We start from the raw sequence: 27183 nt of genomic DNA, 5'->3' as shown, positions 1-27183 counted from the left end.
TCACTTTTTATTTTCTTTTTCTAGATAGCTCATCACATAAGGATTTTCAATCAGATATCCAATTGGAACTACAGAAAGAACTCTTTTGGCACTTGTCATTTATTCTGAGAGGAATCTAAAATATCTTACCCAGCAAAAATAGAATATAAAAAGCAGGCAAAATAAGCTATAGAAAAAAAGAGCATATGTAACTTAAGTAATGTATGAAAAATAATCAGAAGTGACCATTTCCATAAATACTCTTTCACTTTCTATAATATTTATCATCATTAGATAAAGTTAATTAAACTCAAAAAAATCAATGTTCTAAACCCATATTCTCATATTCTAAATAAATTATTCTACACTTGTTTTATCAAAAAACGGCAAAGCTAATTAGAAATTGTTAAAAACGTATTGTAAAGCTATATAGAGTCCTTGTTAAAGTACACCATTACAAATACTTCTACATTATGAGTCATCAATTTAATACTATGCTGAAACGAACTAAGGATACTCTTAAAAAGCATCACAAATATTCCCCTTCAAAATTTTTAAAAAGAATCCTTTGTAATAGCCATCATCATATCTAGTTCCACTAAAATCATTAAAAATTGACAATATCTACTATAATTTGCTTTAATTAGAACTAGCCAATGCTTGAACTCGGCCATATTTAACAGCATCCAACTTTCCTGGAAGTAAAGAGCCAGACATTGCCATATAGTTTGCTGCATAATTACTTTTTTTTTTTATTATTAAAATGATATTTTTAAAAACTCTAAAATTAAAAAAAAAAATTTTATTAAGTTTTTAGAATACCTTGTTAATTGAGCTCTAACACTATACAAAATTGAGATTTCATTAATATTATATTTTGCATCATTAATAAAATTTTTTATGACAATTAAATTAACGATAGGGTATATTGCCAGCAGTATAAAAATAAAAATGCCTCCTAGTATAAGTAAGATATTATATCTTTTTAAATTTGTTGTAGACGAAATCATTTTCTTTTTTGATTTGCTTCCTTGGCTTGGAATTTTGGTAGGACTGAAATTTAACGCACTTGTATTTTTTTTATTTTTTCTTTATTAGGAAATAACATTTCCCTTTTCAATTAGTTTACTTAACTGATTAATCAGCAATTCAAATTTACTAGGATCAAAAGTAGAATTTAACTTTAATATATTTTCTCTTTATAGTTACACAGAGGAGTAAATAGGAAATATTATCAAAATAAAAAAGAAAGAAATAGTCAGTATAGTAATTAATGATGCATAAAGAAGATTAACTATAGTATCACAAAGGCTGTTTGCCTAATCAACAACTACATTTTGCATATTAGTATACTAAGCAAACATAGCTATAAAATTTTATTAAACATTATTGTATGATTCCAAGTTTTCTATCCCATAATTCATATAATAATATAAACTCTCTTAAATAAATAAGAAAGCATATGGAAGCGAGAATGTTTAGTTTTTATACCCTTTCTTTTTTAAGCAATAAAAAAAATTTCTTATATTTTAATTTTTATTTGATGAAATAAATAGAATTTACCATTTGTGCATAATTTTTTAAAACTTAAGTTGCATTCAACATGTAATCTTTGAACCCATTTGATTTCGTATCTCGATAAAACTTTATCACCATTTACTAGTAGTGATTAAGTTTTTCTTTATTATCTTGAATTGTGCTGTTATATAAATCCATCACTTATTATTGCTAATCTGATTAGAATCCAAAAGTATTTTAATCCAACAATACTTATAGCTCTGTATTTTTTATGATTAAGGAGTAATCAGCTCTAATAGAAACAGCATAAGGTATATCATTAAATTATGATAATTCCTTTATAAATATATTATCTTAAACTAAAAAATAAATTTTAATTAAATTTTACTTCTTGAAATAACTATAAATTGAAAGAAAAAAGAACTGAAGTGACAGTAACTAAAATTAATAATGAAGCAAATCCTGTATATTTTACTACTTCAAAAAACTAATTTTTTTTTTCATTTGTAATTAAATAGATTATATCTTGTTTCCTTTAGTGCTACAGGGTTCTAGTAGAATTAACTGATGATGCAATATTTTACTTTTTGCTTTAACTTTTTTTTGTTTCGACTGCACTTGTACGTTTAGAAAATACATTTCTCTTTGCTTATTTTTGTTTTTTCTTTACTTTCTAATTAAAATAAATGAAAATAATTTTAAATTATCAAAACTTTAATTTTTAATTTTTACTTTATCATATAATAATGAACTAATTTATTCTGAATCTTTCAAATAGTCATTTAAATCAGAAGTTTATTAAATGTATCTTTATTAAGAAATTTATGAAGCTAGTTAATCAGTTATCAAATTAGTTGTTTAGCTCATTGTTTTTTAATTATCCTTTTTAAATTTAAAAAACATTTAAACAAAATAAAAAATTTATTTAAATATTTCATCATTTTTCTCAAAATTAACTTAAAAAATATTTTCACACTTTTAAAATTTGATAAATTTAAAAAAAATAAATTTTTATAATTAAAGTGTTTACTTTTAAAGGTGAGCTATACTATACACTTCCATTAATTAATAGATCTTATTTACTTTATTTTTATAAAATACTAAATAAGTTTCTATCTGTTTCCATTGAAATTTCAAATAATTTAGACTCTTAATCTTATTCTATTTTATTAATAATTTAATATATTAAAATTAAATTTATGAAATAATTTTTAGGTACTGTTCACATTTTCTTCTTAAAGTTATCTATTTGTGTTATAACTCAGATCTATTTTGTTTATTTTTTTTTCAAAATTAATAAATAAATAAATAAATTCTACTAAATTATTTACTATTTGATTCAAATCTAGATTAATTATTTTCATTCAAATAAGGCTTAACTTTCTCCATTTCATTGATATTACCTTATACTACATTTTCATTTTACTTAGGATCATGACTAAAAGATTTTATTTAACTTTATTCCCATTCATTTGAAATTAAAATTTATTTTTATTATTTTTATATTTATTATTCAATAACCTAATTACTTTATTAATTATCTTCATTTTTATCTTTATCTTCTTCTTCATCATCAAAATCTTCTTCTATTTCCTCAAATTGTTGTTAATCTTCATTATCATAAAGAGTTGTTTAATGAGAATTGAGATCTTAAATATCATGCAATCTCTTCTCATCTTAAACGAAGCTGTTTCTGAAATACCTTGTACTTACTTTGCTTATTTTTGAAGAAAGAGAAGATGAAGAAAAAAATTGAGATTTTCTTGAAGTTTTTGGAGTTTTTACAGCCATTAATTGTTGAGCTTATTCTTGCAATTCATCTATTATATTTTCTTTTTCTTGTTTTGATCGAATCAATTACAAATTAGAAAGACTAACAAAATTAATACTTTAATCTATTGAGCCAATTTTATTCATCTTAATTTCAATTAACGCTTCTAAAAATAAATGATTGTTATACTCATAAGATTATATTAAGTTGTAGAGTTAACTTTTTATATTTTGAAGAGAGTCTACCTAATAAAAACCTAATTTTTTTCCTATTTAATACTTTGGGATAATTATGTATCCTTTAAATATTTTATTTAATTAAACGTCATTAATTAATCTCATAATTCCTATTTGAGGAATTATTTTATGTATATCTAGCATGCTTACTTTGTCTTTATATTTAATCAAAAGAAAAATTTTTATATAAAAAATCAAACAAACACATTTATTTACCTTAAGAAAGATGTATCCTTTCAGAGAATAAATTAGTGTAAAGCCTCTCGGTAGTTTCTTATATCCTTCCAGATTAATGATATGTGATATACTCAATATTTTAGCTTTATAAAATACATAATGCAGATACACCTAATTGATTGATTTTTAGATTTTAATCAATCTTTAACTATATTTCTGCAGGAACTAAAAACTGGTTATTTGAAAAAAATAATTTAAAAAATAAAATTTAATAAATAAATAAATAAATAAATAGATACATTTTGGTTATTTAAAAAGAAGAATCCATAAACTCTTTTTTCTATTTTATCTAAAGACCCCTTAAATTATTAAATAATAAAGATATATATTGGAGAGTGTTTATTAAATATTAAATACTTAATTTATGAAGTTATATAGTATTTGGTCATGAACTTTAGCCACACCTGAGGGAAGCAATATATTCAAGGATTTAGATTAAATTTAATCAGGAGTATACCCAAGGGCAAATGGAAGATTATGAGAAAATTTTAATATCTACCCTACAGGTTTAAGCAGAGAAATAAAAATTACTAATTGTTTTTCTGTAAAATTATACTATTAATGAGCTGAACTTGTTCTATGGTGAAAGGATAATCTTTTGAAGTCTTTTTATCTCCTTTCTTAGAAATCTAAAAAATCTATATAAATATATGTCAGCTGACTTAAATATTTATTTTCTGGATTCATTAGATAGCAGTTATTAATATTTTTATCAATCTCATTCCTTTTCTTGATGTATTACTTTCCTATCTTTTCAAGAAATTAAATATCGATTGAATTTTAAGAAATATAATTCAAATAGTTTCTATATTCAGGTAGTATCTCTAGCATCTTCTCCTCTATATCAGTCAACATTTCATCAAATTATATACTTATAAGTGTATTTAATTTCTAATTTGAAAAGTTAAACATTTTCTCATGGGCTTTTTAAACTATTTTTTATTTAATTATCTCAAGTAAACATCTTTCTTGCCAATAGTATTAATCTTAATACTTTAAGCATTCAAATGTTTCTACTAAGCACTTTATTGGACTAGAGTAAGCTTCAAGCAAAAAAGTTAAATAAAATATTTTAAACTTAATTGTCTTAGTTTGCTTTTAAAATTAAAAAATAAATTAATAAGTAAATAAATAAATTATTTTTTGCTGCAAGTAGAATTTAGTTTATTTATCTAAAAAATTTAATTCTTAGGAGATTTTTGGAAAGAAAATTTCAATTAAAACCATATTAAAAATTGAGAAGAAATAAATGAATGAATGGATAAATTAAGAATTTAATTTTTAGGAGATTTTTGGAAAGAAAATTTCTAATTAAAACCATATTAAAAATTGAGAAGAAAAAATTAATGAATGGATAAAATTTTTTAATTTACTAGGAGATTAAAAAAATTTAGAATGTTTGAATGGATTAATACCAAAGATTAGATTTGTAAGAAAAAATAATCAAAATTTTCAGTGGATTCCAAATAAAAAAATATTCATAAAATTAGTTTACATTTTTTAGCTCAGCAAATAAGCATTCAAAGAGGAATATTAAATATTTTAGAATACTTTCCTTTCTTGTTTTTTCACCAATAAAATCAGATTTACTACTATCATTCTTTAAAAAATATTTATATTAATGTTTTTTCCCACCTTTAATGTTTTGATGTAATATAAAAATAAAATTGTACTTTCTTGAATTCTTTACAAAAGCAGTTTGTCTCTTAGCACTACTAGTAATGTTATATAATAAATGATTCTGCCAATATCCCTTTACCGCTTTTAGATAGTGCGTAGTCTTCATAGAAATAAGATTCTTAATATACAGATCCAATTAAATATTATAACTAGACTAAAGAGATTTTGCTTAGATGTCCTTGAGATTAAAATATATTTTAGAAAGAACTTTCAATTTTTTATGTTATATTAGCACTTTAAAAAAAGTTAGATAACTTGATAGCCAAAGGTATGAGGATTATAAAAAAGTTAAACCAATCTAAATAGATTTAAAGCTAAAAATAAATTATTGTTTATATAGAAGTTATTAGCTAAATGAAGTAAAGAGTTATGGATATTTAATTCATTCTTTAATCGAAATAGGTTGATTCTATTGATGATTTCAGTATCAGTATTAAAGAGTATAGAATAGAACCTGCTAAAGTCAAATAATTGATTTCTATTTAAGTGATTATGCAGTAAACAATATCTAAGGTTTGTATAAATAAAGACCAATTACTACTCCTTTTATTTAGAGAATCACTTATCAAAAATTCTTAGCTGAAATCTAGATAACATTATAAATAACTTAATGACAAAGTTTAAGCTATGTTTACCCAAGCTAGTATAATTGATTAATTTGTGCTTGATTTAATCACCCAAATGCTTATTGTAAATGAGGGTATTAAAATGACCTAATAATATATCTTAAAAATCATAGAGTTTATTCGTTGAATTGCTTGGCTGTAATGTAGAAGTATTTGATTCTTAACTTTTACTTTAAAGAATAAAAGAAGTATCAATAAATTAACTAAAAAGACTGTGTGAATTCCAACAAATATGTATACTAAGAAGGAGGAATCTTGCAGATTAGTATTATTAAAGTTAAAATATGAAATTATTTAAAATAACTTTTATGATGCCTCTTTTGATAAGCTATCTTTTTAATATATTTAATTCAAAATTGATTTGTTAAGCAGTAAAGATAAGTGCTAAACAGAATGAATTATGACTAAAAAGTAGCATATAATTAAAGGTCTAATAACTTAATGATTGCTAATATAAGTTTGTATCAAGAATTCTATGAAGAACGAAGTTCTTTTCTTTTATTTTCTACCTATTTATCTCATTTTATTTACTTAAAACCTATTTATTTTAATTTTTAATTAATTTATTAATTATTTTGGAATAATATAATTCAGTATTTAATAGTTGAATGATTATACCTATAATTATTGCAATTATTATATAAATTTCTTTTGTAGTTAAATGGTTGTTGATTAATTAAAAATTACAACATTAATAAAGAAACATATAAATATTCAAATATTTTTTCAATAAATATAAAATAAGTACAAAAAATGAATCAAAACTTTATTTTAATAAATTAAAACAAAAGGAGCTGTTATAAGTATGTAATACCTCATTATATGAAAAAAATTATTTATTTGAGTTTTTTCATTAAAAATAAATTATATAGTCTTAAATAAAAATATAAAATTAACTTAAATTCTTTAATCATATATTTTTTGAGAAATTTCAGGTGATATTTATATAAAATTAGTGATCTGGTTTACTACACAAATAATTATTTAGTTTAGTTTACAGACATGTATATCAACTTATGTAACAAAGGTGTGTAATTACTAGTGTAAATAATATTTCAATACATAAATAATTTTTTTCTATTAAATTAAATTTTTTTTTCTGTAATTTACTCAGGTCTAAATGGATTTTAGTCAATGTTTTGGGAAGTAGGAAGTATGTAGTTAATAACGAAAGAAGGATTATCTTATTATGGATGATTTTAAAGCTTCTCATATTAATTAAATCTTTCGACGCTGTAGCTTTGAGTTTTTTAATTATTAATTGAAGGAAATTAATTTGGTAAATTAGTTAATTTATCGTTACACAGATAATTAACTGAATTATTAGTTATTATATTGTAAGATAAAATTCGCTTTCTTTGTTTCTAATTTTATTAGATTTAATTCATTTAGTCTTACAAATTTTAACTCTGAATTTTTGGTAGTAACTATTATTACTGCTAAGTATTCAATTTTTAATTAAAATTGTACAATTAACTATACCCTTAATTTTAACCAGAAATGTTTTGATTAAATTTCTTTTTTTGTAAAATATTATCTGAAAAATATGCTTTATCTTCTTAAATTCCTCCAAATCTATCTACACTTTACGAATTTGTAAATTCTTTTATTTTTATAAAATAATTTAAAATACAAAAAAGGAAAATATTAAATACTTTAATCTGAAAAGTTTTATCTGTAAATATTATCTCCATATGCTTATCTTAAAATCTTTGAGCCATTTTCATCAATAATATTTTAATCATATCTAGAAGCATTAAGTTAATTTTATGTTCTTTGATGTTTTGGATATTAATTGGAGTCAATTTGAACTGACTACTGCAACAAAATTGGCTTTTCTCCTGATAGATCTCCATTATAATAATCTAAATTGTAGAAATTTTATTCTTAAGCATTTTTATTTATATTTTTTGGAGGTGTTTTTGAATATCTACTTTGAGATAAATTTGGAGATTACTCAGCTATTTATTTTATGCTATCAGGTTATTAATTATTAATCAAAGCACTTTAATTATTGTTATTGTCTTTATTTTTATAATATTACTCTTGATGATCTGCTCTTTAAATTAAAATGTTAAGGTATGGAAAAAGACTTTAAAAATGATATTAAAATATTTACATATTCATGAAAGATGATTGATTTTAGCCAATATTTTTTGAGAGATTTGAATGAATAGCTTTTAAATTTCTGATTGATGCATTTTAGCCATTAGCCTAAATATTTTCAATAGCTTAATTAATCTTCTCTGAATTGTCAACAACATGCCTGTATGTTTAATACTTTTTTTCATCATTGACTATTTATTCATTCATATATTTGATGACATTTTGCTCTTCATCTTGAGAAATACTAGCCATCATTCTAATCATAAAAATTTTTAAACTATTGCGAATAGAATGATGATAAATTTACTGGTTTGGATAATTTCTAACAGGTCTCCTATCATAGTGTCTTATTTTTGGTTATGCGCCTATATTAAAAATTAGTACTTGAATTCTATACTACGTCTATTTATTTTACCAGGAATATCATCGCATCTTAGTTTTCTATCAAAGCTTTTATTAAATGAGCTCATTAATATAAATTTTATTTTGTTATATATTTCAAAATATTAATATTCAGAATAACTATTAGCTTATATTTTTACTTGAATAATAAGGAAATATCAATTAAAATTCGATGGATACAAATTAATTAATCTTAATACAAATACTCTTAAAATAGAATTATTTAATTTATAATTAAAATAAAAGAAACTTTTGGACAAAAAATACATTTTTATAAATAATTTTTAAGCCAATTTTTTTTATTTTTAATAAATGAAATTAAAATGATTAAAATCAATCATTTTTATCAAATATAATTTTAATTTATATTTTAAATATTTTAGAATTAAAAATTAATAATTCCAATAAAAATGTTTTAATTTGGTGAATTTAATTTAAAAAAAAAATTGTTTAATTTAAAAAAAATAATTTTCATAAATTTTATTTTACTTTAAAAGAATGAAATAAAATAATCAATCAATTATTTTTATGAAATAAATTTTAACTTACACTTAAAATATTTTTAAAATTTGATGATTTAAAAATAAATATTTTAGATTAAAAATAGATTTAAATATATTTATATTATATATTAATTATTCATGAATATGAATGTAATCTATATTGATTCTAATTCTAAATTTAATTTAGCCAGCAAATAGAAAGGAAGTATAAAAGTAATAACTAATTGTATCCATACAATTAATAGGAACATTTTAATCTTGCTTTGGCATAAAACGCATGAAATTAGACCAAATAAAACTTTTCTAGTAAGTATTTGCATAGATGTGGAGAAATAAAGAAAAAATAAAAATTAGATTATTAGAAGAAGGAAAGTATAAAAAAAAGTTAAGTAAAAAGAAAAAAAATAATTAAATTAAATCTAAATTATAACAATCTATTTGTCCTGGTTTTAATGAAAAGTCATCATCAAATACTTAAATTTATCAGCTTAACTTTACTATCCTTAAGTATCATAAATTTTAAAGTGGCTAAAGCATCATACAGAAGTCATGACGATTGTATAATAATATTGTAGAGCTAGTGCATAAAATAAGTTTTTACACAAGTTTCAAACCTTAGTTGGGAGTAAACAAAAATTTATCAAACCAACCAACTTTTTGTGTATCAAAAACTTGCTAAGTACTAAAAGCAGAGTAATAAAAATTTTTAAGACCTTAAAAATGCAATAGAAAGAGAAGAGTTGGAAAATTAGAGTGCTGAATTCAAAAATTACTGGAAATGTATAAAAGAATCAATAGATACATGTAACTAATTTACTGAGTGAAAAGTAGGAAAAAAAAGGCAAAATAAGTATTTAATGAAAGCCTCTAAACTTATTTTCAATAATCATACATATATAAATAAATTCACCTTAACAAATTTACAATAAAATGAATATTAATAATAAACAACAAAAACCTTTTAACAAATTGTATGCAAAAAGACCATTTTCATTTGAAAATAGTTGCAAAAATTGAATTGAAATAAATTTGATTTTCCAATACTAAAATTTATAATAATAAACTATCTATCTATCTATCTAAAAAAAATTCAAAATTGAATATTTATTAACAAATTGATGTAATGTATATTGCTTTTAATTATCTTTTCAAAAATAATCCACAACTCATTCATAATTTTGTTTTTAGATTTTTCTTTTATCTGACCAGAAAATTTAATTAAGATAGAATATAAAACACGTCATTTATAGTGAATTAATTATCAAATAATTAATAATCCTGTAAATAATTCGAAAAAGTATAGAGTATTTTAATTTCATTTAAGTAAATTAATACATTTCCCTTATCAAAAATGTACACTTAGTAAAAAATAACTAATACCTTCTTTAAGTAAGATACTGCTTTAAAAAAGTTAATTTTAAACAAAATCCACCTACAAAATTAGTAATTTAAATAAATTGTAATTTTTAACGAGACAAAATAAAAAATTCACCTCAAAGTATAAATTTTATTAATGATAAAAGATTTTAAACATTAACTAAAAATCTATAAAATAATACATTTATTTTTTAATAGGCATCCAAAAAAAAAATTTTGAATTCATTTCACATAAATTTAAATATTTATTTTTATTTTAAGTAATAATATGTTTTATGATGAATTATAAATAATTTCTTTCATTACTAGAAACTAAAGATATGAAATATCAATAAATCATTATATTTAACAAAACGATATAGAAAGATCATATATACATTTATTTATTTATTTATTTATTTACTTACTTACTTACTTACTTATTTTTTATAATTAATTTATACAAACTTATTTATAATTTAGAAAATTATTTTTATATTAATTCATTTTTTCCTTTAAGGGGATTGATTTTAAGATATTATAGAACATATTTGTAGTTATGGACCCTGATTTTATTTAACTGATTCTATTTAAACTTTATAGGTGAATTTAAGTTTATTCTATTGCGACATTTATTAATGAATTTTTTCAAATTTTTCTTTTAAGAAGTCAGACCACTGTTTATTTTAAAAATATTAAATTAATTATTTAAAATTATTTAAATTAAAATTTCATACCTTATGGTAAGGTATTTATTGTGCCTTAATCTCTTCATAATATGGCTATACCTTAACAGAGTTTATTTCGTCGAAATAAGGGGAATTTAATTTAACGCATTAAGCAGTTAACATAAAGAATTCCTATTTTTATGATATGCAACTAATTAAATAACAATATTGATAATAAAAAAATTTTACCTCATAAGTGTCTTTCCTCTATGGTTTTTATAATGGTTATCTGAATATATTTTTATCAATAGATCTTTCTTTAGTCCTGACTCTAGAATTATTAATGAGCATTTCAGAGATATTTTCATATTCAGGGTTAATACTTTAGCTTTTGTTATTTTAAATGCTTTAAATGATATGTGATATCTACATATTTTCTTCTTTTAACTCATTATCCTTTAACAAAGGAGAGCAAAATTTATCGTATTCATCTTAATTATTAGAATTCATTTTGTTTAAATCGTAAGTTTAAATTTCATTCTTTAGTTTAGACTTTTCTAATATTTCTGTTGCATCTTCTCTGTCACTATCGTCTTCTTATGATTTTAAATTTTCAAATTAATTTTGGCTTAAGTACTATTACAATTCATTCTTTTCTTCTATTTGTTCATTCTATATTCTTATTTAGGGGTTTTATTAACGCTGAATTGGGGATTAAATTTCTTCAAACTATTTTAATTAACTTTCTTATCTTTCATTTTATAGTTATTACATACTTTATCTCTAAATATTATCATGATTTAATCTTTATTGAGTTAAATTACTTGAAGGTAGAGAACATATACTTGCACTTTTTATGCCAGATCTATATGCTTTATAAAGATTTGATTTCTATTGTGTAAGTTTAGTAGAAATTTAGTTAGGCTATTCATTTAAAAAAGCATCACCATCTATTACTATTTTTTCGAATGGGTTATTGATTTAAATGTTGTTTAAATATTCTTGATCTGTTTATTTTGTTTCTTAGTTAATTTTATTTTCACTTCTATAATCGGATATTTCAGATGGGATTAAAAGACTTCTAGTGTGTTCGTGCTTATATTTTTTAACATGAGTTGCCATAGTGTCGTTAGTTATAAGAGTGTTTAATTTATAGTTTTCTTCATTATCTTCTCCCCAGTGAGAAATTTTGTAATTTTTCATGTTTTCCATAAATTTAGTCTTCCTGTGAGTTTAATTTCTTGAAGAAAATTTTCTTACCTGTCCACTAATTGATGTTTTTGATTGATTACTAAATTCATCTTATAACAACTAGGGTTATGTATTGTAATGATTTTGGTGATTATTTTTGTAAACATTGTGTGAGTTGTAATTGTTTTAATCATTGTTTTATGACTAACTCTACTATTATAAAATTTCACTACCATCTTTATTTTAAGATGCTTTTTAATTTAGTTATGGAGTTTAAAAGTTTGTGATAATTTTATCTTATTTTTAAATTGAATTTTATTCAGAACCTTTTGATGCTGACATTCTTTTAATTTACTTGATAGTTTATTAATTATTTTCTTAAAAGCTTGCATTTTAGGTATTTTGATTATCAGTTGAATTAATTGATAACAAGTTTCTTTACTCAACTTGAGCATCTTAAGGTATATGTAAAGTCTCTTTATAACCACTATTTTCCTAAGCATGTTCTTGCTTTTAATTGGAAAATTCCTATAACTTATTTATTTTATTAGATGATATATATTTTGGTTAAGCTTCCTCTTTATTTTCAGAATTTTAACCTCCTACCTTGTCTTCTTCCTAGTCTTCTTCTGATATTCTATGATCTTCAATTAGTAAAATTTACTTTTCTTTAGATGGAGATTAAGCTTAGTTCTTGATAGAATTGAATTGAACTTCTTCATATGAATTCAATATTTCATCTATTTTTTAATCTTGCAAACTCCTAATATCCATTTGAGCACTTATGTCTTCAATTGAAGAGTAATTTTAGTCTTCGATTTTCATAGCCTGATCTATGTTCCTTAGTCGCTAAACATTTTTCTTGAAATTTAAATTAGGTCTCTCTATTTCTATTACTTAATCTTATTTATGCCATCTCGATGAGTCATATTCTTCATCTTCGTAATTTTTTTCTTCTTAGTATTTTTTAGATAAATTACTAAACCCCTTTTTAAAATAGGTGAAAGTCTAGGCCTTGCTCTTAATTTCTTATTCTCCTTTCTCTTCATTTTCAATTATTGTTTAGCTACTGTTTTTGTTAGAGAGTGGGTAATTTCTATTATTTCTATTTTCAATTTAAATTTCGCTTAAAGTGTTAATGTTAGAAAATCTTTTGCCAAAGTTATTTTTAGAAATAGCTTTAGTTTTGCCTTTAATATTATGATCCTTAATATTATCTTCTGTATGAGAATCTCGGTTAGAGGAATAGTAATTAAACATATCATCTCCAAATTTATTTTAATTTTTATTTTGCCCTAATATTTCTCCGTATAAAGCAGAAAATTAACCTTAATTTTTATCTATATTTTAAATTATATTTTTAATTAATTAATTTAACTAAAGAAAAGATAATTTCTTTGATTTTTTGTTGAAATATTACTAAATTAATTTAAGATGAAAAATTTAATACCACTCACTAAGAAAATTGAGTTTAAAAGTAAAAAATTTAAATATAAAATTTACCTTATTCTAAATTTATATTTGTATTATTTTAATTATTTTAAGCAATATAGCTATCACTTTCCATATAGTCGCTTTCTTTAGAGTCTTTTCTATGCAATTTATTCTAATGAACCATCTATAGCTACAAAAACTATACCTCAATCTTTTCTTTTTCTTCTTAAGCAGCTTGGAGTCTAAATTGAGCCTCTTAGAGTTATCTTTTTATTGAGTCGTTTTCTTTCAAAAACACTTCAAAATTATTATAAAAATATTTGTTTAACTAATATATTTAAAATAATTTAATCATAATTACAATTATTCATTCTTTTCATTTCATCTAACTAATTGAATAATTCTTATTGCTATATTTATTCAGATTAAACCTTTTTTTTTGCTTCAGATAGATCCTTAGACAACTATATATTGTGATTCTTCAAATTATCGAGCTCTTTTTGAATAATTGTTAGCTTAGAATTTGTGTCTTATTCTTTATTTTATTTCTATATAATTGAATTAATAGAATATAATTTTTTACACAATTTAATTTTTATTCTTTACCACTTATTCTATTTAATGTAAACTTTTTATAAGTTCTTGGTCAAGCTCTGAGTTTCTCGCTTTAAGCTTATCATTGAATTCTTCTAACTGAGCATATTCTTAAGTCAAATTATTATTTTATTCTGTTAGAAACTACAATCTTCTCTTTATTAGATATAATAATGTTAAGTTATTGGTACTGCCGAACGAATATATAAAATATTTGCCAAAATTAAAAATCTTATTTACTAAAAAATTAGTGATTTTTTGAGAATGTGATTTTACTTTGATAAATAATTTGAAAAAAATAATAAAAAATTTAAAATAATCTTAAGTATTAATTAGTAAATTACTGAGTACTCTTCGCAATATTATTCTTTAAACTCTAAATCCCTTTAGAGCTCTTCTTTTTATTACATAAATTCGTCATATTCATCACTAAATATATCCCTTTACTCATGCATTTTTTCTAATAGTACATCTTTTTAAGAAATATTTTGCATTATTTATTATTGAAGGTTATTTTCATTTTTTTAAATGAATTCTATAAACTAATAACATTTTTTATTAATTATTATTACATGCTAGTTCTAAAGAAAGCTTGATCTGCTACTCTTTGTTCAAAATTTCCTTTATTGCTAATTCAAATTCATCTTTTAAATAAAAATGTTCTATTAACAACAACTCTTAAACATTTTTAGATTAAAGCAAGAAAGTTTAAAAGCTTGCAAATTAAAAAATTGATGAAGTGTTTACATTAAATTTCATCTTCTTTAACTCCTCTATCTAGCCTTCTTTAAAGGAAAGATTGCTCTATGTCAGTGGATAGCTTATTTAAAAATGTTCTTATCTCAGCTTCATCTTCATCCCACTTTTTCAGATTTAATTTATCTTCAAAAGTATTAAATTATACGCTAGATTATGATTCTTCAAATTCTTATCCCTACATCTAAATATTTTACACTTTATTAGTTGACTTTTGTTGATTATAATTTTTTAATCAAAATTAATTTGTAAAAAAGCTTTTAAAAATAGAATTGTTACTTGCTTAACACTATTATTGGCAAGCTAATTTTAATAAATGCGTAATTTTATAAAGCACGTTATTCCTTTGCTTTTTTTATATCGAAGAAAATTAAAATTATTGTGCTTAATTTTAAAAGCAAAATAACTTTATTACTATGTTTTTATAAATTTCTAAATATGCCCTCTACATTATTGACTATCTATTCAATCAATTATGAGATATTCTTAAATTGAGCTATCTTAAAAGTAAAAATGTATTTTTTTTTATTAAAAATAAAAATATAATGCTATCTAAAGTAAAATAAAATATAATTGGCATAAAAAGCTCCAAAAAAAATGTTAAAAAATATTAAAATCTTTATAAAAATATGTAAAAAGTTAAAAATTAAAATGAAATAATTTGTAATTCTTTAAAAGAAGTACCTAAAAGTGATAAGCCAATTTAAACAACTATTTTTAAACTAAAATGAGAGTAAAATATATTTTCCACGATATTTCTAAGTTGAAAATAAATAAACTTAATAAACAACATTTATGATTTAATTCTAAGATCAAACTATTATTTATATTTATTTAAAATCAATAAAATGTTTAACTTAAAAATTATTCCTTCTGATAACATTAATAAGTTTAAAGTTATTTCTATTTTTCTTAACTTAAATGCTTATTTTAAATTTTCAATATTTAAAAGGTGAACAGTAACTTTTTAAATAATATTACAAATATTTCTCAAATAAAAATTAAGAGATAATTTAGCTCATTGAAAAAGAAATTAGATATGATTTATTTTTAAGATCTTCCTATTTTAAACAAATAAAAATTTATTTCTAATCTTAAAATAACTGCTTAGATTTAGATATTAATTCATTGTAAAAAGTTTATTTCTATTTTATTTAACCTCCAAATTAAAAAAATTTCAAAATTAAAAAATTTATTAGAAAAAATATTAAAATAAATAAATGCTTTTTTTAGATGTTATCAAAAATAAAATACACTGAAACAATTAGCATGTGCTTCAAACAATGAATATTGTAAATATAAAACATTTAATTGTTTAGGAGTTTATTAATAATTTGATTTTATTTCATCATTAGCTCTGACTTTCTTTTTATTCAACAGATTTAGATCTTTGCTTTCTCTTCTTGAAATTCTTAATATCTTCATCTGATAAATTATTCTTTTTTTAGAATTCAGCAAGTTTTTACTTCTACTCTTCATTAATTTTGATTACCTTTTCTTCATATTATTTCTTTTATTCCTCGCTTAGCTATTTCCAAGATGATGCAATTTTTTTCAATGTTGATTGAGGATTCTATGAAAATTATTCAGAAACATACAAAGATAATGGTTACAAAGGATACAATGATGGAACTATTAAATCCTAATGCTGCTTTACAAATTTTTCGCATTCATCTTAATATCTTTTTTTATCTTCAGCGGCTTTTTCTTTATATATCTTCTGTTCTTATTCAGAAAGTTATTTGAATTCTTTACTTAGCCTTTTCACACTTTCTGTTAACTTTTCAGTCTTATCGTATTTTTCTAAATAGTAATAGAAAAAGGCGGGTTTAATCCTTTTAGGTATACTGAATTTAGCTTCATATTCTTTAAGACTTGTTTCATAGTTTTTTAAAGCATTTTCTCTTTCAACCTTCGCTTATTCTGTTAATTACTTAAATAATTGTTCATTCTTCTTAATATCTGCTTATTTCTAACCAATTTCTTTTGCTTTGTTTCTTAAAAGTTGATTAAAGATAGTTTAAGCAAATGCAGGCCTAGAAGGAGGGCTAGGAATCGCATACTTATTATCACGGAATGTTAAAAGTTAAAATTTACTTGCAAAATATTTATTAGTCTAGAAAAGTGAACGAGCTATCATAGTTCTTCTTATTTGCTTTTAATAACTTTTTATTTTTATTTTATTTTGTATAAATGTTTTTTCCTAAAAACACAATCGAAAATACAATACTACTTAAACGGATATTTGGTAGAATAGTATAAATTGTTTTCTATATAAAATATGTCATTCAAGTGTAGCTAAAAATCTGATCTAAAAAAATAAAACAAAGCATTAATAAAATTCAAAAGGAATATTTCTAGAAAATTCATAAAACGTTAAACACTCTAAATAATTTACAAATATGCATAATTTTTTATTACAAAATGATTATTTGATATAATCATCAGTTTAGTTTTTCTTGTTTAGGTAAATTATCAACTATGTAAGTTGAAAAGAATTTATATTTATATATAAATTGTAGGAAAAATCTTCCAAAATAGATTGAGGGGAACAGTAAACCAAAGTATTGGACCCAAGCATTTCTTATTAGCTAAAGGAAAGAAGGTTTATAAAGTACTTCTTGCTATTTATTAAGGTCGAGTAATATTTTAAAGTTTACAATTGATTAATATGTCTAAGATGGCTAAATGCATTAAGTTACATGAGTTTAGTATTCAGCATCAATTCTAACTATTTGTTTATTTATTAATTTTTGAATTAAATTAACCTGCTTTGAATTAATTGAGAATTAAAATCACTTTTTTGAATTTTACTGATTGAAAATATTTGTTTAAAAATAAAACGAATTTTAAAAAATTTTATGCATTCAGTCATTTTTTAAATTAAATGAAAAAATATTTAGAATTTTCTTACAGTCTCTTTAATAATATTTTTAGTATATCTGATCTATGAGCATCCAGCCTGTTATAAATGGATTCTCATTATATATTTGCAATGTTTTATACCTTAATTTATATTAAATCTTTATTAGTTAAGAATTCATATCAACTATTTATTACTTAGATCTTGGTAAAGGTTAATTGGTTCTGAGCACAGGATAACCTATAAATACTACACTACCTAAATTTGACTGTGATAAGTTATTTGTTTTGAATCTTAACATTCCATAACTTTAAATCTTGGTATATTTCTAAATATATTTTGTAATTAATAAGCCATCCATCTTTAAATATTTTAATAATTTAAACTTACTTTAAAATTCATTCCCATAAATATAACTATATCTGCATCAACTACATAAGTACCCTACAATGTTATTAGTTATAAATTTATTTCTAAATGATCAACTTTTCCATCATCATTATAATCATAACTTTAATGCTAAATTTTTAATTTAAAATGAATAAATTCCCTTATTTTATAAATAATTATTACTGTTAAACCTTAAAGACTAACTAATGTACCATCATTATTTAATGGATTTTAATATAAAAGATTGGATATTGTGTATGTGCTTAATGTTGAATCAGCCTTTTTAATTAAAACTGATATATGGAAGTTATTATCGTTCTAAAAGTTCATATCTACTTATTCCATTCCTATAACCTGTGTTTGCCATAAATCTATTAAATAAAATCATAAAATATGAAGTTATCACTATCCATTCTGAAACTAATCTATGTTTGAATTATTTTTATTTTTTACTTTAAGTTGAGGCAACAAGCAAAAATGGTATAATAGCTACCATAAAATAGGTACAAAAACAAACTAAAGCAGCTGGAGATATAGGAGAGGCGCAATAAAATCTCTAGAAAGGACTAGAATATAGTTAGTACGCCATTATAGCTTTTTAATTTTATAAATCAGAAAATTATTGCTGAACAAGTAATTAATATTTTGTATCTTAATTAATTTTTAAATTTGAAGTCTTTTTAAAAAGTTAGAACAAGTAATAAAAATTGAATAATTTAATAAATAAATAAATATTGATTGTTTTTATTGAGGTGGAAATAGTATTTTAGTTTTTTATTGTTTTATTTACAAAAGTTAAATAAATTATATCAATAGATAATATATTTTTTGAATTCATAAATAATTATTGAATTACTTATTTAATTTAAAGATTAATATTTTTTTTTCATTTTTATAGAATTAAAACACTAACTAACTAACTACTCATTTTATATTTAGAATTTATAAAGTTATTAAATGAAATATTTAATTAAATTTTCGTTTTTTAATTTTATCAGAATTGTCTTTTAAGAATTGTGGCTTTACCAATTTCCTTTTTTAATATTTTAAAAATAATTTTATTAAAATTATATAAAAATAATAAATTTATTACTGCAAATTTTACAGATTCCTTTTACTCTCTTGAAACATTATAACTATCTTCTCTTGATATTTTCTAGGTTGCATTATTTAAGTAAATATTAGTTTTTTAATTTGCAGATGTTTATTATCCGTATACTGGCTAAGATCCAACATTATTTTATGTTGAGACCTATTGATTGCTTTAGTAATTTTATAAATCATTGTCTCTTTTTTGTTTGAGCATTTATATTAATTGGGCACGTTGTTGTGATGCTTGTGTTCTTCTTTAAGAATAGTCTGTCCCATCGAAATTATTATTTAAATCATCTTATTAATTTTGTTTTAAATTTCTTTACTTTTAGTTATCATCAAGCTATTCCCTACTATTTTGAGTGTCAATGTCTAAATCATGTATTTCCTTATATAAATCATCAAACTGATCTTCAAACTTATCTTTTTAAATTCCATTTCTTTTATTGTTTTCATTTGTCTAATAAAAATCGTCTTCATCATCCTCTTAATTTGGATTTTTAATTGTTTATTTTTGTTTTTTAACATCTGACAATGTTTGGTTTTTTAAGGCAGAATCACGTTATAAATCATCAAAGAAGTTTTTTCTAACATTTTCATCATATTTCTTTGGGTTTATCTAGTATGGATTTTAGTTTTAATTGTCGAAATTTTAACCATCTTCATTTTGAAATTAAAATTCGTTAATTCCATTATAATTAATATTTTATTTATTTGAATTGATTTAATTATTATTGTTTTTTGAAGAAGAAGGGGATTATGATGAATTTTTATTCTAAGAGTTGTAATTCATCTGCTAATTATAAATGTCTTATGTATTCTTTTTGTTATTAGAAATAGCATCATTATCGTTATTGATTAATAATAAATTATTTTGGATTCCTTAGCCTCCTTGTTAGCTTGTGTAATTACTCATAAAATCTTCTTATTCATGTTATTCCTCTTCATAGTTATAACCAAGCTCTTATTCTAAGTTAATACCCACATATTAATTTTTTTTATTGCTTTAATTATCTCCCTTTTAATAAGAAAATTTTTATAAAAAATTAAAATAATTAATTTAAAGAATTTACTTACTTATTAATTGCCATAAAGCTATTTCTTTATTGCATCCATTTATCTTTATTTACTATCTTCTTTTTTATCAGAGCCATCAGCTTTCTGTTTTTATTGCTCTGCTAACTTCATCTATTTTTATAATTCTTCTTCTTATTATTATTACTACTGTTTTTATTTTAGAGCTTATTCTTCTTTCATTTTCCTTACTCTTTCTTAATTTTCTAATAGCTTTCTCTTCATCTCCTCTTATTGCAACAACAATTACCTTTATTTTTCTTCGTTTAATTCTTTGAGCCTTCTTTCTTCTTCTTCTAACTATTTTTATCTTAGTTTTTCCAATTCAATAGCTCTTTATTTTTCTTGATTCTTTTAGACAAGTTAACTTTATTGCATTTCGGATAATTTATTCTCTTAATCTAATTCTTACAATTTTTTAAGCTTTTCTTATTACAGTCTTTAGTTCTCTAATTCTAATCTTTAAATTTCTTATCTAGCCCTTTCTTTCTCTTATTGCAGTTTTCTTTCCTATTCTAGCCTTTCTTTTTTATCTTATTCATCTTCTTTTATACCTTACTATTTCATGTATTCAAGAGATAATAGTAAAGCTCTTCTTAAATCTTCTTCTTCTTGCTCTAATCTTCTTAAATAATCCTCATACCATTTTTTACTTTCTAAGATAGCCTATTTTTATTAAATAAATATTATAATGATAGAAAGCAGATAAGTAATAGATATAAAAGTCTTACTCTTTCATACTCTTCATCTTCTCGCTACTTTATCATTCTTTATCTCTCTTTTAAATTTTGTTCATCAAGAAGTGATTGTTTTTTTGCAAAGCTAATGTCTTCTTTGCTAACAGATTCATACTACTATAATTAAGATTAATTATGGTTTTTTTACTAAGGAGTTATCCCTTATCTTGCCAACTCCTCAAGTTTTTTATTTCTTGATACCATAATCTTGCAAAACTCATTGAAGTGGAAGTAAATTATCATAATCTTTAAATACTTTTGATAATCCTTCTAGGAAAGCATAGTTTAGGTATGATCAAGTATAGTTTTTAAATCACAGCCAATAGTTTCCAATAAGCTAATTAGTTACTGCTCAATGTACTTTTTGAAATTCTATTTTGCAACAAAAAATCAATATATAAAATGAGTATCTCTATTTAAAGTTACCAGATGAATATCTTAATAGACTTTCATATTTTCTTTAGATAAATCTTAGAAAATAATGCAGTTTTCATCTAAAAAATCTAAGACAGGTGATGTAAATACAGGACTATTGAAAAATTGTATAATAGAATCTAGTATAAACTAAATAAAAAATATAAGAATTAAAAATGTGGATTGTTTATTTAAAGAAAACATACTTAATCTTAGTTTGATTCATATTACTTAGCTAGATCTTACTAAGATTACTAAGAGATACTTTATCTTTTTTATTTTTCATCCTCTTTTTTTTCTTCTTTAGGAGGATCCTTTTTTTTACTAAACCAACCCATAATTAGAAATAGTATAAACTTTTAATTTGATGTATTAAAATATTAATTGTTTCCTAATTATTTATTCGGGTTATAGTGTATCTTTTATTACCAGCCTTGAATTTTTGTTAGAACTTTGTGATTAAAAAGTCTTCAAAATTTTATAAAAACATTATTGCAAAAATATACAAAATTTTGAGAGATTCAAATTAATAGATTTAATCTTTAATTCTAATATGTTTTAAAGTTAACAAATTTATAGTTTTCTTATATGAGCGAGGCAGGCTTCAATAAAAAATAGTTTTATAGGCAAAAATATTTCTTCAAGATTTAAAATTAATCGCTTACTTCTTTACTTGTTAATAAATGTAAATAAAATTAAAATAGAATAAACTATTTAATTTAAAAATTAAAAAAAAGAAAAATTCAGGATAAAAAGCTATTGAATTTAAACATAAAATTATTAGATTTTATTCGTATTATTTTTTCTATTTTATTTCAGAATATTAAATTTTTATTAGCTTAAGTAGCATTCGAGAAAATATTTTAATTTAATAATAATTTTAGATAAGGAGCTTTGATTCCTTACAATATTTTACAAACGTATATAGGAATATTTATTTTTGTAAAATCTTCTTAAAGAAAAAAATAGAAAACTAAAATTTACTTATTAGATTGCGTATTTAAATTTATATTGATAGATTGATTGGTTGAATTTTTCATTTAAAAATGTCTCGAGTACTAAATGATATTGTGAGTTAATGCTTAATGCCACTTTCTGCAGCTGCTTTATACTACCTAACCATTGATAATGTTATTGTTGCTAATAAGGCAGATGGTGCATCTATGGAACCAACTATTAGTGATACTTCTTCTCTAATTTGTTTAAAGTTACCATATAAAATATTTGGAAAAAGAGTGAAAAAAGGGGATATAATCATAGCTTAATCGCCTGTTAAACCTGATGTGGACATTTGTAAAAGAGTTTTATACACAGAAGGTGAGTAGGTTAATAGAATAATAGTGCCTCCTAACCATGTTTGGATCGAAGGTGATAATAAAGATAACTCATTTGACTCAAGAGATCACGGACCTCTTCCAGAATATTTGATAAAAGGAAAAGTTCTCATTCAGCTTTATCCCTTTAAGTATTTATATAGTGAAGAAAACAGTTAAAAGTGAAAATTGCAATCCTAACAAACATTGATGAGAGGACTTATAAATATGGAATGAAAATAGTTTTAAATGTAAAAAGATATTATTAATACGCTAACAAAGAATTTAATTCTAATAAAGGATATACCTAATAAGTAAGAATAATTATAGAATAAAACAATTAATTACTAAACATAAATTAATAAATAAATAGAAAATTAAGAGAATAGATTTAAAATATTATATATATTATTATGTGTATTTAAAATTTATCAAATGAATAAATGACTGACTCTAAAATATATGTAACATCTTATCTAATACTTCTTATGTAATAATTAATTAATGAATATCTTCAATAAATAAATAAATAAATTATTATTCTTAGTTAGAGATTTATTTTTTATTTCAAAAATTTGGGGGAGGACCTTAGTTGAATTGCATATTCATATTCATATTTGGAGGTTGTTGATTTTAGTTGTGTTAGTGTTAGTTATCATTTACTTAAAAATTGAATTGCATTCCTGGGGCACCCATACCCATTTGCATATTATTATCCTAATATTATACTTGCTGATTTACTTAAACATTCATATTTTAAGGGGGGTATTATTAGTTTTAATTGTAGTTGGGATCGTTTCCACTCATATTTACTTGCATATTCATTCCTGGAACTCCCATACCTATTCCCATATTTACATTTCCTTAGTTAGATGTTGTAGGCTAGTTTGCATTCATATTAACATTCATGTTCATGACTGGAGGAGGCATAGGATCATTGGGAGGATACATTGGTGGAGGAATGGGATTCATAGGAGGTGGGGGAGGCATATTGATGTTAATATTCATTCCTGGTGGAGGGGGTAAGTTTTTGGTATACATATAATCACTTGTGAAAGCGAATGTCTTAACTTCAAATACTTGAGGATTCCAATTTGGGGGAGGTTACATTTATCCATAATTAGGAGGAGGGGGAGAAACTATTGAAATAGGCACTGTTACTTCAGGCTTATCAGAACAGCAGATACACCCTTCAAGATTGGCTAAGATATTTAAATTATATTCACAATTGACTAATCTTCCTCTTGTTGAAGGCTAAATTACTGTGCCGTTAGTTCCAATTAGATTTACTTCACAGCTACGTCTATTATTTTCTGTAGCTGTTTAGTGAGCACCAACTCCTTAGAAATCACGTCTGCTTACTTACTTAGTAATAAGGTGTTCTCTTCCACTGTTTGAAGTCAATCTCAAACGTTTATTTAGAGAACATTGCAAATTTTTTATTTCTAAATCGCATTATGAGTTATCAAGGTCAGCAAGCATACGAGCAGTCTCTCCAGGCATATAGCTGTTTCTTTCAAAGTGACATTTAATGTGTGACTAACCTTAACTTATGCAGCACCATGTTGTTGGCTATTATTTATTAAAAAAATTTTCAAATTTTGTAAACAAAATCTGTAAAAAAATTAATAAATTTCGTTATTTTTGTAAGAAACCAATTTTATTTCTAAATCTATTGGTATTCACATTAATTTTTATCTTATATTATAGATCTTTGTACTATATTAAGGAGATAAATAGACTCTATATTTTTACTCAATCGATTTAACTTTATTGATGAATAGTAAATAGTTATTGCTTAAACAGAAGATAACATTTAAAATTTGTTTATTTGAATGTAAATGAAAATGATAAAAAGAAGTAATTAATTGTTCATACTTTAACAACTCTTTCTCCATATTGTGATGTTACATATGTCTTTAGAGGTTCACGAATAATCAAATCTTGCTTATTTTTAAGCTTTTTATTATTAGATGAGTTTATTTCTACTTTAACCTTATATTTAATAATAGCCCTGTATTCACAGCCTCTATCTGTACCGCTTTCGTAGTAACTTCCAGGTAAAGTTTCCATCAACTTGAATTAGAAAGGGAAAGTAAATTGGCCAGCTGGCATATAGGAAAAGCTTGACCAAATATAAAGAGGAAATTAGTGTGAGAAGAATGTGTTTTTACCCCTATGAGTTTCATAATAGGTTTCAGTGTGCTATCTTTCCTAGCCATCTGAACCTCTAACTGTGTGAGTTCTTTAGTGTTACTCTTACCAATAAGACCTGTTTGATATTTTAACATGTTTTTTAAAATTTAAGAGCTAAAAAATGGTTTAAAATTAATTATGAAAGATATCTAAAACATTATACTCTTCATATCCTTTTATCTTTAGTGAAAGTACATTAGCAGGAAACGATTCTAGAGTACTTACATGTACTTTTCCTGTAACAGTATCACCTGCTATGTAAAATGGTTAATCGGTTTGTATGTATATACCACCGTTTGCATATGAGGAGTTATTTCCCATAATTAATTACTTTTTTTTAAATTTAACAAAAGATATCAATATAAATAATTATAAAAACTTGAAATATAAATTTAAGATTTTTTAAGTTAAATGGATATATAGATAGAACTCTTGAGCTTACATAATTATAATCAATGTAAAATTGTTTCTACTTTTCTTAAAACAAACAATTTTTACCATAATTAATTAATAAAATAAAATTTCTCAAATTTATGCGAATAGGAACATTAGGTATCAGCAGAAAAATTAAAATTAGATAATTTACAAATCTTATCTATACTATTTATTTTTTTCTTTACTTAAAAATAAAAGGGTACCTTATTTACTTCTTAATTGCTACCTTTCCTCAATTTTCTATTTTCAATTACATTAACTATTATGAACTTTTAGACTACAGAGAGAAAATTTTGATCTCTATATATTACATATAAACTTTTAAGGTATATATAATTCCTTTAATAGTTTATAAAAAAAATACTTTTTTTATAAAAGAAAATTTACTTTTATAATCAATTCGAATAATTAATTAAAAAGGTAAATTAATATTTGGGTTAAATTTAATAATTATATTTTTGTAATTTTAAATGAATATCTATTAATATAAAAGCATAAAATATATAGAAAGCATAATAATTAACTTTTAAAACAAATAAAAAATAAAATAAAATGATTTAAAGAATAAAATTATGATTGAATTCTGACATTTTAATTGCAGTAAAAAAGTATAATTTATTTTAGTTATCAATTAATTCTATTCAGATTCTTTCTCAAGTAAATATTAAATTAATTTTTATTTAAATTCAGACTCTTGTAGTTCTTTTTAAGTTTTATAATTAGATTTACTTTTTTTTTTAGTTTGTTACTCACCTTGAGAAGGTTCTTTGGATTTTATACTTTGTTCAGATGCTTAAATACTTTTTTAAGATTATCGGACACTTTTATTATCTGATAGAGCATTTTAACTACCTATCACTCTATTAAGCACTTTGGAACTTTAAGCATCTTTATCTTTCTATTCTTTTTTTTTTTGATTTTTAGCTACTGGAACCCCCTTTTTATAAATCTTTTTTTATTTTATACTATTAATTAAAGAATAAAGTTTTACTTATCACTTTAGGTATTGATAAGTAGGTAAATATATCTTAATTATCTTGGCTTATCTTAATTTTGTAAACTTCTGAAATGTCTTACCTAAAGTTTATATAATCTTGCATTTAATATGTCCTAAAAATACTAGAATGAGCTTACCAACCGGAGTTAAGAGAATTAATTTTATACATACTCAAAACTGTAATAACTAATACCTACTTATTTAATAAAATAATAAATAATTTAATTACTCTAAGGTTTAACCAATCTAATAAATTTTTAGTTTTTGAAAATCTTAAATTAAATGTAAGGACTACAACCACTTAAGGAATATCTTCTAAAAAGATTTTATAATTTTGTAAGCAAGATTCATGGCGCTTTAACATTTTCAATCTGCTTTGGAAAATATCATTCTTTCTAATGTGATAATAGAAGAAGTCAAAAACCTATCTAAGACGATACTCAGTCTGCTAAAGTCTTAGATTAAAGCACTTTTAGTGTAGATATTTATAAATATTGTATAATGAACAGGAATTAAAAAAAAATATTTTATTTGGCCTAATAAATAAAATAAATAGCACAAAATAAATAAAATGTATGTAAAATCAAGTGGGTTCCTAATACTTGCTATACCTAT

The 27183-nt window shown here is 22.5% G+C and overlaps 10 protein-coding genes across 10 annotated transcripts; 2 read left to right on the top strand and 8 right to left on the bottom strand. All coding sequences in view use genetic code 6, as the record gives it.

The window, feature by feature from the left end:
• On the bottom strand, nt 1–5527 carry TTHERM_00564050 (transmembrane protein, putative; the record flags this gene model as incomplete). The annotated part of the gene is made up of 12 exons (XM_001022004.2): nt 1–721; nt 802–1475; nt 1543–1833; nt 1886–2170; nt 2230–2379; nt 2528–2658; nt 2717–2764; nt 2829–3659; nt 3721–3913; nt 3981–4040; nt 4099–4836; nt 5237–5527. The coding sequence occupies 12 exons, from the start codon at nt 5525–5527 to the stop codon at nt 1–3; spliced, it is 4413 nt and encodes a 1470-aa protein (XP_001022004.2).
• Nucleotides 5528–5775: 248 nt separating this feature from the next.
• Nucleotides 5776–6335, top strand: TTHERM_00564040 (hypothetical protein; the record flags this gene model as incomplete). Its single annotated transcript, XM_001022003.2, has 2 exons — nt 5776–6121; nt 6226–6335. 2 exons carry the CDS (start codon nt 5776–5778, stop codon nt 6333–6335), a joined length of 456 nt encoding a protein of 151 aa, XP_001022003.2.
• A 767-nt stretch (nt 6336–7102) lies between these two features.
• Nucleotides 7103–8671, bottom strand: TTHERM_00564030 (hypothetical protein; the record flags this gene model as incomplete). The annotated part of the gene is made up of 5 exons (XM_001022002.2): nt 8569–8671; nt 8461–8518; nt 8167–8409; nt 7703–8106; nt 7103–7650 (listed from the first exon to the last, which is right to left on the bottom strand). Exons 1-5 carry the CDS (start codon nt 8621–8623, stop codon nt 7103–7105), a joined length of 1308 nt encoding a protein of 435 aa, XP_001022002.2. The 5' UTR covers nt 8624–8671.
• A 2246-nt stretch (nt 8672–10917) lies between these two features.
• On the bottom strand, nt 10918–15283 carry TTHERM_00564010 (hypothetical protein; the record flags this gene model as incomplete). Its single annotated transcript, XM_001022000.2, has 9 exons — nt 15049–15283; nt 14874–14945; nt 14646–14773; nt 14314–14457; nt 14069–14255; nt 13777–14004; nt 11332–13613; nt 11152–11274; nt 10918–11091 (listed from the first exon to the last, which is right to left on the bottom strand). The coding sequence occupies exons 1-9, from the start codon at nt 15239–15241 to the stop codon at nt 10918–10920; spliced, it is 3531 nt and encodes a 1176-aa protein (XP_001022000.2). The 5' UTR covers nt 15242–15283.
• Nucleotides 15284–16405: 1122 nt separating this feature from the next.
• TTHERM_00563990 (HMG box protein) lies at nt 16406–17335 on the bottom strand (the record flags this gene model as incomplete). The annotated part of the gene is made up of 1 exon (XM_001021998.2): nt 16406–17335. Exon 1 carries the CDS (start codon nt 17195–17197, stop codon nt 16406–16408), a length of 792 nt encoding a protein of 263 aa, XP_001021998.1. The 5' UTR covers nt 17198–17335.
• A 166-nt stretch (nt 17336–17501) lies between these two features.
• Nucleotides 17502–18899, bottom strand: TTHERM_00563980 (transmembrane protein; the record flags this gene model as incomplete). The annotated part of the gene is made up of 6 exons (XM_001021997.3): nt 17502–17788; nt 17972–18063; nt 18118–18248; nt 18311–18439; nt 18494–18681; nt 18764–18899. The coding sequence occupies 6 exons, from the start codon at nt 18897–18899 to the stop codon at nt 17502–17504; spliced, it is 963 nt and encodes a 320-aa protein (XP_001021997.2).
• Nucleotides 18900–19304: 405 nt separating this feature from the next.
• TTHERM_00563970 (ubiquitin interaction motif protein) lies at nt 19305–21965 on the bottom strand (the record flags this gene model as incomplete). The annotated part of the gene is made up of 6 exons (XM_001021996.2): nt 19305–19343; nt 19404–20420; nt 20480–21142; nt 21208–21585; nt 21640–21777; nt 21834–21965. The coding sequence occupies 6 exons, from the start codon at nt 21963–21965 to the stop codon at nt 19305–19307; spliced, it is 2367 nt and encodes a 788-aa protein (XP_001021996.2).
• Nucleotides 21966–22673: 708 nt separating this feature from the next.
• TTHERM_00563960 (inner membrane protease subunit 1) lies at nt 22674–23126 on the top strand (the record flags this gene model as incomplete). Its single annotated transcript, XM_001021995.1, has 1 exon — nt 22674–23126. The coding sequence occupies one exon, from the start codon at nt 22674–22676 to the stop codon at nt 23124–23126; it is 453 nt and encodes a 150-aa protein (XP_001021995.1).
• Nucleotides 23127–23507: 381 nt separating this feature from the next.
• TTHERM_00563950 (arrestin) lies at nt 23508–25457 on the bottom strand (the record flags this gene model as incomplete). Its single annotated transcript, XM_001021994.2, has 3 exons — nt 23508–24512; nt 24819–25212; nt 25300–25457. 3 exons carry the CDS (start codon nt 25455–25457, stop codon nt 23508–23510), a joined length of 1557 nt encoding a protein of 518 aa, XP_001021994.2.
• An 899-nt stretch (nt 25458–26356) lies between these two features.
• Nucleotides 26357–26932, bottom strand: TTHERM_000563949 (hypothetical protein; the record flags this gene model as incomplete). Its single annotated transcript, XM_012799181.1, has 2 exons — nt 26357–26648; nt 26706–26932. 2 exons carry the CDS (start codon nt 26930–26932, stop codon nt 26357–26359), a joined length of 519 nt encoding a protein of 172 aa, XP_012654635.1.
• Between the last annotated feature and the right edge of the window lie 251 nt (nt 26933–27183).

The sequence above is a fragment of the Tetrahymena thermophila genome (genome assembly GCF_000189635.1).
Source record: "Tetrahymena thermophila SB210 genomic scaffold scf_8254495, whole genome shotgun sequence".
NCBI classification, from domain to species: Eukaryota; Ciliophora; class Oligohymenophorea; order Hymenostomatida; family Tetrahymenidae; genus Tetrahymena; species Tetrahymena thermophila.
Note: the sequence above shows the minus strand (reverse complement) of the source record. Positions and strands in the feature narration are given on the sequence as shown.